The following is an 11616-nucleotide window of genomic DNA, read 5'->3' as shown; positions in this document are numbered from 1 at the left end:
CCATTATGTAGTGGATGGGAGACATTGTCCAAGATGGCATGCAACTTGGACAGCATCCTCTTTTCAGACACCACCATCAGAGAGTCCAGTTCCATCCCCACAACATCACTGGCCTTACGAATGAGTTTGTTGATTCTGTTGGTGTCTGCCACCCTCAGTCTGCTGCCCCAGCACACAGCAGCAAACATGATCACACTGGCCACCACAGACTCGTAGAACGTCCTCAGCATCGTCCAGCAGATGTTAAAGGACCTCAGTCTCCTCAGGAAATAGAGATGGCTCTATTATAGATAAATAGCATTAAATATAAATAAATAGCAATAACAAGATAAAAAATCCTTAAAGTGAGGTCACTAGTTGTGGAGAACCGCTCAGTAGATGAGACTAGTTATCCCCTTTTGCTCAAGAGCTTGATGGTTGAGGGGTGGTAACTGCCCGTGAGGTTGCTGGTGGGGGTCCTGAGGCTCTCTTTCTACCTGAGAAGAGCATGGCTCGATGGTGGGCGATGCTTTGCACCTTTGAGCTGAATGTTCAATGCTGGTGGGTGCAGAGGGGGCACCTCCGCAGGTCGCCCCCCTCCCACCGGGTGCCTGCGCCTTTAAGAGCGCGCCCACCGCCGCCCCCTGCCGGCGGCGCCGCGGAAGTGCCGGGGCTCGCTGTGTTTACCGGGTCACGTGGTGCGGGTGTGCACGTGTAATTGACACAAGGGCTGATGGAGAAAAGGTGGCGGGTTCCCGGGCTGGTCCGGCGCTCAATGCAACTCGGAGTCTATGCAACCAATTAAATGCAACGCCCGGGAGATCGCGGACGTTTGCAATTCGCGGAGGAGCCTCCCCGTCTCGCCCCGTCGGTGTTTCGTGTGAGCGCGTTTGTGTGTCTCGGCAGGAAATGATACTGCGCGGCGGGCCAAGTTTGGGGGAGTGAGGATGCGTCTCCGCCGCGGTCTCGGGGCGAGCGGGATGGTGGCGAGTCATGGCCCGGGGACGTGAGCCGGGATGGCAGAGCCGCAGCCCGAGTGCCTGAGGATCGCGGGTCTGCTCGCTGCCCACGCCGGTGCCCCTCGCCCCGCTCGCCGCCCGCAGCCGCCGCCGCCGCCGCCGCGTCCCCGGCTCCGGGGATCGGCCGCCTCGCAGGGCGTCCGCATGGGGCTGGAGGGCTTCGGAGGCGAGCCGGCGGCTGGTTGCAGCCCGCCCTGCCAGCTCCTGTGCCCGGCGGAAGGTGGCAAGAGGAGCGAAGCGGGCAGAGACATTGTATCCACCCAGCTGGCTACAGTATCGCCTGGCACCCAGTTGGATACTTCTGCTGCCACCAGATTGGTTACAGTATCGCCTGGCACCCAGTTGGTTACATCTGCTGACACCCGATTGGTTACAGTATCGCCTGGCACCCAGTTGGTTAAATCTGCTGGCACCCAGTTGGTTACAGTATCGCCTGGCAGTCAGTTGGTTACAGTGTTGCCTGGCAGTCGGTTTGCTACAGCAGCTGCCATCCAGTTGGTTCCACCCCAGGACTCCCCAGTGGTTACAGTAGGCACCGTGCCCGGCAGCGGGTGCTCGAGGAGGTGCCACCCAGACTGCTGCCCGCCTGACGACCTCCTGCTCCCCCTTGACCCGCTCGGCGCCCTCCCCTCTACCCGGCAGGCCTTGGGCGGTGGGGAGACGCCCAGCCCGGTGCCCGGCGGCTGGCAGGGGGAGGCAGGTGCCCAGCTCAAGCGGAAGAGGCTGGAGAACGGGGAAGGCAGGCTGGCGAATGGGCACTGCGACGCCGTGGCAGCCTGCAAGAGGAGGAAGGCCGAGGGGGAGCGAGTGGGGCTGCTGGAGGGCCACGGCGAGGGGCCGCCGGGGGCACAGCTGAGGTGGCAGACCCTGGAGCTGGTGAACAAGTACATCGTGCCCTGCATGAACAGCTACGGCATCTGCGTCAAGGACAACTTCCTCGGGGCGGTGCTGGGCGGCAAGGTCCTGCTGGAGGTGCTCTCCCTGCACCGCAACGGGACCCTGATGGACGGCCGGGTGGTCAGCCCCCTCAGCGTCCCCACCCGCAGCATCCGGGGGCGACAAGATTGCCTGGGTGGAGGGCACGGAGCCCGACTGCACGAGCATCGGCGAGCTGATGGCCAGGATCGACGAGCTGATTATCTGCAGCTCCGGACGGCTGGGCAACTACGGGATCAATGGGCGGACAAAGGTGAGTCTCTTTCCCCCCCCACCCCATCAGGATACAGTGTGGAACAGGCCCTTTGTCCCCGCTGCCCAGCAGCCCCCTGATTTAACCTAGGTTAATTTGTCATTGTAGGGCAATTTACAATGACAAATTAACCTACCAACCAGTACGTCTTTGGACGGTGGGAGGAAACCAGAGCACCCGGAGGAAACCATGTGGTCATGGGGAGAACATACAAACTCCTCTCAGACAGGGCAATGGAATTGGGATCATTCCTTGTCTCAATGTCATCCTCAACCCCTACACACACACACACACACACACACACACACACACACACACACACACACACACACACACTCTCCTCTCTTTCTCTCTCTCTCTCTCTCTTTCTCTCTCTCTTTCTCTCTCTCTCTCTCCCCCTTCCCCTCTTCCCCCCCTCTTCCCCCCCTCTTCCCCCCCTCTCCCCCCCTCTCCCCCCCTCTCCCCCCCTCCCCCCCTCTCCCCCCCTCTCCCCCCTCCCCCCCTCTCCCCCCCTCTCCCCCCTCCCCCCCTCTCCCCCCTCTCCCCCCTCCCCCCCCTCTCCCCCCTCCCCCCCTCTCCCCCCCTCTCCCCCCTCCCCCCCTCTCCCCCCTCTCCCCCCTCCCCCCCTCTCCCCCCTCCCCCCCTCTCCCCCCTCTCCCCCCTCCCCCCCTCTCCCCCCCTCTCCCCCCCTCTCCCCCCTCCCCCCCTCCCCCCCTCTCCCCCCTCCCCCCTCCCCCCCTCCCCCCCTCCCCCCTCCCCCCTCCCCCCCCCCCCCCCCCCCTCCCCCCTCCCCCCCTCCCCCCCTCTCCCCCCTCCCCCCCTCTCCCCCCTCCCCCTCTCCCCCCCTCTCCCCCCCTCTCCCCCCCCTCTCCCCCCCTCTCCCCCCCTCCCCCCCTCCCCCCCTCTCCCCCCCTCTCCCCCCCTCCCCCCTCCCCCCTCTCCCCCCCTCTCCCCCCTCTCCCCCCTCTCCCCCCCTCTCCCCCCCTCCCCCCTCCCCCCTCCCCCCCCTCCCCCCTCCCCCCTCTCCCCCCCCTCTCCCCCCCTCTCCCCCCCCTCCCCCCTCTCCCCCCCTCTCCCCCCCCTCTTCCCCCCCCTTCCCCCCCCCTCTTCCCCCCCTCTCCCTCTCCCCCCACTAGGATGTGGGCGTCTGGCGCGAGCTGCCGGTGTTAATGGAGGAGGCAGATGCAATTTGGTCCTTGTTGGGTAGACGCACAGGTTTGCAGTAATGGACTGGTATGGCAGCTGAGGTTTGGTTCAGTTCTGCATTGTACTCAGCACAAGCACTGTGGGCCGAATGGCCTGGATGTGTGCTGGACAGTTGAATGTTCTCTGTTTAAGGTGGAAGAGCAGGGAGTGAGGGCTGAGGGGAGCTGAGCTCAGCATAAATCGGCCATGATCCGACGGAACAGGAGGGCACTCCAGGGGGGCCTCCTGCTCTTTGACCTGTTTGGCAAGGGTGATCCACCATGAGCCAAAGCACAAGGCCCTGCCGACATCACTCTCCGGGTCATTGAGGCACACGAGCCTCCAAACCCTACGACAAGGTTGTGGCCCTCTTGCAGGCAAAGTATCCCGTGGGAAAATAAAATTCCCTCAGGAACGTTGTTATCTGTGCTTATGTTTGTTATCTGTGCTTATTGTGGGATCTTGCTGTGCATACATTGGCTGTGGAATTTCCCATCTTACGATAGGAACTGTGTTTTTAGTTTAAAAATTCGGTGAAACAGGAGGCCTTTCGGCCTGTCAAATCCGTTATGGCTCCCAATCTCATTCTCTCGGTCAATCCCCACATTGTCTACCTTCTGGTCCCCATCCACTTCAGACAAGATATAGGAGCAGAATTAGGCCATTCGGCCCGTGGAGTCTGTTCCACCATTCCATCCTGGCTGATCGATTTCCCCTCTCAGCCCCAATCCCCTGCCTTCTCCCCGTATCCCTTCATGCCCTGCCTAATCAAGAATCTATCAACCTCTGCCTTAAATATACGTGAAGACTTGTGGTAACGAATTCCACAGATTCACCACTCTCTGCCTGAAGAAATTACTCCTCATCTCCATTCTAAAAGGACACCCCTCAATTTGAGGCTGTGCCCTCTGGTCCTGGACTTCCCCCACCACAGGAAACATCCTCTCCACATCCCCTCTATCGAGGCCTTTCAACCTTTGATAGGTTTCAGTGAGGTCACCCCTCGTTTTTCTGGAAATGGATTCTGTTACTGACGCTATAACAGGCCTCGCATAAGAATGAAGCCTTCCCTTCACTCCAGGCACCAGGCACTGCACTGCTGATCATCGTCCCTCTCTGCGTAAAAAGGAAACTTTCCTTCAGATCGTTTACTTGTATCATATGCCTGAAATTTTATCTCTGCCCGCTTTCTCCCGCTGACGAGAACAGTTTTTCTCCCGTTATTGCGTTGTCTGCAAAGTGCCCATAGAAATGTAATGTTTTCCTAATTTATAAGATTAAAAAGATTTTAAAGGTGAGCTTTATTAGTCACATGTAGATAGAAGCATACAGTGAGATTTATCACAAATAAGAGAGAATCTGCGGATGCTGGAAATCTGAGCAACACGCAGAAAATGCTGGAGGAACTCAGCAGGTCAGGCAGCACCTATGGAAATGATAAACAGTCGACGTTTCCGGCCGAAACTGTTTTCTGTAGATGCTGCCTGGCCTGCTGAGTTTCTCCAGCATTTTGTGCGTGTTGCGGTAAAATTCACCGTTTGAATCGGAGACTGACACAGTCCAGCTGTGCGCTGGGGCGGCCTGCAAGTGTCGACAGCCTCGCATGCCCACCACTTACCCTAACCCCAACCGTGCGCCTTTTGGACTGTGGGAGGAAACTGGAGCTCCCGGTGGAAACCCGTGCAGTCCCGGGGAAAAAATATACAAACTCCTTCAAAGTTCAAAGTAAGTTTTATTATCAAAGTACATATACAACCCTGAGATTCGATTTCCTGTGTGCATACTCAATATGTCCAAGAACCACAATAGAATCGTTGAAAGTCCGCACGGACAGGGCGGCCAACCAGCGTGCAAAAGACGATAAGCCCTGCAAGTACAAAAAGAAAGAAATAGTAATAATAAATATCGAGAACGTTAGGTCCCTGGAAGTGATCCATTGGTTGTAGGCCGCAAAGGTGTCACACCGAGCTTACAGTCAGGAGCGGGAACTGAACCCATGTCGGGTGTTTGCTGGCTCTGTTAATCAGTGCGATTGCCGCTGTGCTATTATGGAAGGTCAAAGTTCATGGTGCAAAGGTTGCGTGTTGATGTCAGTGGAGGGTCGACAGTGGAACGGTGTAGGGTTAAATGCGGCCAAGCGCCAACCCGCTGGAGGCGCTCAGCCAGTCGAGCGCCACCTGCGGAGGGAATGGGACCGTCAGTTGTCCTGATGCCGGGTTTCAGCGTGAAACATCGGTGATCCCATAAGACCGTAAGAGATGGGAGCAGATTTAGGCCATTCTGCCCATCGAGCCTGCTCTGCCATTCCATCATGACTGAGCTATTTTCCCTCTCAACCCCATTCTCCTGCCTTTTTCCCATATCCGTTCAAGCCCTGACCTATCAAGAACCTATCCACCTCTGCCTTAAATATACCCAGTGATTTGACCCCCGCAGCCGCCTGTAGCAATGAATTCCACAGGTCTGCAACCCTCTGGTTAAAGAAATTCCTCCTCATCTCTGTTTTAAATGGACGTTCCTCTATTCAGAGGCTGTGTCCTCTGTGTCCTAGTACTTCCCGTTTCGCCACTGGCATTAAGGCAGCGATGAACGTCCTCCATCTTGGCGGTGTTAGAAACATAGAAAGCCTACAGCCCTTCAGCCCACAAAATTGTGCCGAACATGTCCCTACCTTAGAACAACCCAGGCTTTACCCATGGCCCTCGATTTTTCTAAGCTCCATGTAGCCATCCAGGAGTCTCTTTAAAAAAAAAATCGGCCATCTAGTTGAAAGGACTAGATAGAGTGGAGGTGGAGAGAATGTTTCCAACACTAGTGGAGCCCAGGACCAGCGCGCACAGCCTCAGAGTGCAGAGATATCCCTTTACCCCAGACGCAGATGAACTTCTTTAGCCAGAGGGTGGTGAGTCTGCGCAATTCATTGCCAAGTCATCAGTTATATTTAAAACAGAGGTTGATGCGTTCCTGATTAGTCAGGGCATCAAAGGTTATGGGTGGAGGAGGCAAGGGAATGGTGTTGAGAGAGAAAATAAATCGGCCATGATAGAATGGTAGAGCAGAGAGATGGGCCGAATGCCCTGATTATTGCTCCTGTGTCTTATGGTGTTATTTTTAGGCATCCATTAGTCTTGCGAGACCATGGATCTGCGCCTGGAAAGTCTTCACTCTCCAGGGCGCAGGGGGCAAGGTTGTATGGAAGACTGGCAGTTGCCCATGCTGCAAGTCTCCCCTCTCCACGCCACCGATGTTGTCCAAGGGAAGGGCATTAGGACCGATACAGCTTGGCACCGGTGTCGTCGCAGAGCAATGTGTGATTAAGTGCCTTGCTCAAGGACACAACACGCTGTCTCGGCCAAGGCTCGAACTCATGACCTTCAGATCACTAGTCCAATGCCGTAACCTCTTGGCCACGTTATATGCTACATTTTCTATGTGAAGTGGGTGAAGGCACTAGCAGTGTGGTCACTGGGAGGGCATGGGGGAGGCACATGAGGATATGGATAGGTTAAGTGAAAGGGCAAAGATCCGTCAAATGGAGTACAATTTCTGACGTCGTGGAATTGTCCACTTTGACAGGAGGAGGAAAAGGGGAAATGTCAAAATTTTGAGAGGTCGAAGAGGAGCGAGGTGCGGGGTTTTGGGGCATTCCAGAGCACTAGTCAGAAAGGGCTAGAGCACAGGTCAAGCAAGCAATTACTGTGGCAAAGAACTATGCTGTTCGTTACTCAGGGAAATGGGTAACAGAAGGAGCAAGGTCAAAGTCAAGTTTATTGTCATCTGCACAGGAACGTGTGTGCGCAGGTGCAGTGAAAAACGAACTTGCAGTGGCATCACATTGCAGAGCCGAGGTACGGCGAGACTTGCTGGAGCTTGTACTAAAGGGAAGATGGGCACTGAGTTAACTTCTCCTCGTCCAGCCCACCGACCATCTGATGGAATGACAGCCCCCCTCAGCTCCTATTCACAGAAATTAAACAGACATTATGCTCAATTTGTAAACGGGAGGACACAGTTAGAATTAACGTACTGTAGAACAGAGAAGAGTACAGCACAGGAGCAGGCCGTTCAGCCCACAGTGTTGTGCTGAACCGGCTAAAAAGTAAATCACAAAAACCCCCAAAAACTAACTGTTCCTACTTAACGCCATGTCCGTATCCCTCCATCTTCCTCACATCCAAACGGCTGTAAAAGCCTCTAATGTATTTGTCTCTACCATCATACCAGACATCCACAACTCTCTGAGTAAATCTTCCCCCTCGCAACCCCTTTGAACCTACTCCTGTCACCTTCAATGCATGCCCTCTGGTATTAGACATTTAAACCCTGGGAAACAGATACTCTCTGTCCACTCTATCTAGGCCTGTCATAATCTTGTAAACCTCTATCAGATTTCCCCTCACCCTCCAGTGTTCCGGAGAAAACAGCCCAAGTTTATCCAGCCTCTCATGATAGCTCATGCCCTCTAAACCAGGCAGCATCCTGGTAAACCTCCTCTGCACCCTCTCCAAAGCCTCGACATCCTTCCTATAGTGGGACAACCAGAACTGTATGCAATACCGCAGATATGACCTAACCAGAGTTTTATAAAGTTCCAACATAACCTCTTGACTTTTGAACTCAATGACTCAACTGATAAAAGCAAGTATTCCATAAGCCTTCTTAACCACCTTATTGACCTGTGTAGCCACTGTGTAGCTATGAACTTGGATCCCAAGATCCCCCGCTCAGCAACACTGTTAACGACCTTTGTCCTCTTGCCAATTGCGAGGAGTACATTTTCGTGCAGAGCGATCACAGTGGTCGCAGAACGTAGAATATCACAGCACAGGCTCTTCACCCACGCTATGACGACGACCTTTTAACCCACTCTGAGATCAGTCTTACCCATCCTTGTACGTTGTCCTTTGTTTTTCTGCCTGTGAAATGTCAAATGTGGCTGGACTCCTGTGCCAAATATCCGAAAAATGCAGCTTACTCCGTAGACCTTGAGTGAGGGACCATGACTCTGTCGCCTCTTGTGTCTTAATCTGTTACTAGGTAGTGGAGGAGGGACCCGCTGTAGAACAGTAGAGGCCCTTCGGCCCATAATGTTGTACTGACCTTTTCAGCACCAGAATCAGGTTGAAAATCACCGGCATATGTCGTGAAGTTTGTTAACTTTGTGGCAGCAGATGTAATAAAAGGAAACAAGATGTGACTCCCATTAAGTATATTAAAATGTTAAATTAAATAAGTAGTGCAAAAATAGAGAAAGAAGAAGTATTGAGGCAGTATTCATGGGTTCAATGTCCATTCAGAAATCAGATGGCAGAAGGGAAGAAGCTGTTCCTGAATCACTGAGTGTGTGTCTTCAGGCTTCTGTATCTCCTCCCTGATGGTAACAATGAGAACATAGTCATAGTCATACTTTATTGATCCCGGGGGAAATTGGTTTTTGTTACGGTTGCACCATAAATAATAAATAGTAATAACACCATAAATAGTTAAATAGTAATATGTAAATTATGCCAGGAAATAAGTCCAGGACCAGCCTATTGGCTCAGGGTGTCTGACCCTCCAAGGGAGGAGTTGTAAAGTTTGATGGCCACAGGCAGGAATGACTTCCTATGACGCTCAGTGCTGCATCTCGGTGGAATGAGTCTCTGGCTGAATGTACTCCTGTGCCCACCCAGTACATTATATAGTGGATGGGACACATTGACCAAGATGGCATGCAACTTGGACAGCATCCTCTTTTCAGAGGCATGACCTGGGTGATGGGGTCCTTTTAACCATCTCTAAGAAAAATCTAATCCTTCCTTCACGCACAGCCCTCCGTTTTTTTTCATTGATGTACCTAGCTAAGAGTCTGGGAAATCTCCCCGGTGTATCTGTCTCTCCCATGCACCCAGCACTCTCTGAAGTCTTCCAAATACTGTAAAGTTCCCCCCCACCCCGTTTTGGCGGCAACAACTGACCGGACTGTCCTGGCGATCCCACGCCGCCCAGCTGCACCCTTGCAACCAATCACCGGAGCGCCTTGAGCGCCCTTGGACTGTGGGAGGAAACGGGAGCGCTCAGGCAGAACCCCCACGGTAACAGAGACAGTGGCAGAATGGAATCCGGGTCGCTGGCATTGTCACGGCGTTACGCGAACAGTGACACTACATAAAGCGTAGAACATAGAAATCTGCTGCACGTTACAGGCCCTTTGGCCCACAATGTTGTGCCGACCATGTTACCTACTCTAGAAACTGCCTAGAATTTCCCCAGCACATAGCCCTCTATTTTTCTAAGCTCCATCTACCTATCTAAGAGTCTCTAAAAAGACCCTGTTGTATCCACCTCCACCACTGGCAGTGCATTCCACACACCCACCACTCTCTGTGTGGAAAAACTTAACCCTGACATCTCTTCTGTACCTATTTCCAAGCACCTTGAAACTATGCCCTCTCGTGCTAGCCATTTCAGCCCTGGGAAAAAGCCTCTGTCTATCCCCACGGTCAATGCCTCTCATCATCTTATACACCTCTATCAGGTCACAACCTTGTCACCCGTTTTTTTTTGAGGATATTTTGAACGAGCTAGGGCTTTTCCCTTGGGAGTGGAGGAGGATGAGATAGAGGTGTATAAGATAGAGACATGGAGTGGACAGCCCAGCCCCAGGGTGAAAATGGCTTTCCCAGAAGAATTCCTTTTAAGGCAGGGGTTCCCAACCCATGGACCCCGGCCAGTAACCGAGGGGTGTGTGGACGCCAGGTTGGGAGCCCGTGTTTAAAACTGATTGAAGGAAAGTACAGGGCCGATGTCGGAGAGGGGTGGGTGTGTGGTACAGGCTGCCGGGGGTGGTGATAGAGGCTGATACATTCAGGGTATTTTAAGAGACTGGATGTTAGAAAGATGGAGGGTTATGGACTGTGTAGGAGCGGAGGGTTGCATTGCTTGTGGATAGGACTCTGTAGTTCATGTTGTGTGCTTCTGGTTACTTTTTTTTCAATTGCGATTTTGATCGGGGCAGACTGGCTCCGTGGCCTACAGTCAGCGAGCGACGCTGTGCTAAATGGAACTGAACTGACCTAAACTGAACAGTCCTGGACTGTTCCAAGCACTCTGTGGTTTGACGTTCAATATTCTGTGTGCTTTTCACTTTTTTTTTGCCATTTGTGCGATTTATTCTTTTTTTTTTGCGGGTTGGGTGTTCGATGTTTCTCACGGTGTTTCTTTGTTTTGTGGTTGTGAGGAAAATGAATCTCAGGGTTGTATACTGCATAGACACTTTGATAGTAAATGTACTTTGACTTATTGAGTGAGTTAGAAAGTCAGCACAACATTGTGGGCCGAATAGCCTAAAAGCACAGAAGACTGATGAGGAAGAACAGTTATTAAAAATAGCACAAGGGAGGAAATTATTTCTGCTGTTTGTAGGAACGTATGTACTTATGTCAGACTTCAGAATTTACTAATATTTTGGGAGTTGTACAGAATATAGAGGTGTACAGAAGTTATACTTTTCATAACTTGGGGCAGACTGTAAACCAAGGAACACCAACACATTACAAAGACTGTATCCATTACCGGACATCTGCTCTTCTCCACTCTCCCATCGGGCAGAAGAAGCACATCCCACCAGTCTCGAGGACAGATTCTATCCTGTTCTCATCAGATTCTTAAGGCCTCACAGTCTTTTCCAAGAGGACCACAACCTTGTCGTCGGCCTTGCCTCAACGACCTGGAAGGCTGTGTTGGCTGGGGTCAGGGCTTTATGCTTTGACTCTTGGTAGGGTCACCCATGCCAAACAGGTCAAAGGGTAGAGGCAAGATTAAGAGTGGTCCACCGGTCCTCTAGTCCTCTAGTTCCGGGGTTCAGCTCAGGGCTAACAACCCTGACTGGTCAAACAAAATTGTTACGGAAACAGCAATGAAGAATCCTTCTACATCCGAGTGTGACAGTATTCCTGAGTCTCCACCCGGAATTGCATGACTCACAGCAGTGAAAACTGAGAGGAAGCTCCTGACACGATGAAGGAAACTCTGAACGTTGCCAGAGATGGAGGACTGCCATTGCTGCCCTAAACACGAGCGACGTAACAGGCTGTAAGCAAGTCAGTGTCCATAAGATCTATCTCATGATGATCTTGCACTTTTAACAATTATCTGGACTTTCTCTGTAGCTGCTGCACTTTATTCTGCAATGTTGTTTTACCTTGATCTGCTTCAGTGCTCTGTGTCGTTTGATTTGATCTGACTGAACAGTGTGCAAGGCGA

General features: G+C 52.8%; 1 protein-coding gene across 1 annotated transcript in view; it reads left to right on the top strand.

Moving 5' to 3' along the window:
• The first annotated feature begins 682 nt into the window (after window positions 1-682).
• The window catches only part of egln2 (egl-9 family hypoxia-inducible factor 2), a 49228-nt gene continuing 38294 nt past the window's right edge, over window positions 683-11616 (top strand). The window contains 2 exon segments of the mRNA XM_072269858.1: window positions 683-2051; window positions 2053-2187. Coding sequence (XP_072125959.1) covers window positions 996-2051; window positions 2053-2187 — 1191 coding nt within the window. The 5' untranslated portion in view covers window positions 683-995.

Source organism: Mobula birostris, chromosome 10 (genome assembly GCF_030028105.1).
Source record: "Mobula birostris isolate sMobBir1 chromosome 10, sMobBir1.hap1, whole genome shotgun sequence".
NCBI classification, from domain to species: Eukaryota; Metazoa; Chordata; class Chondrichthyes; order Myliobatiformes; family Myliobatidae; genus Mobula; species Mobula birostris.
This window is presented reverse-complemented; position numbering and strand designations above follow the sequence as displayed.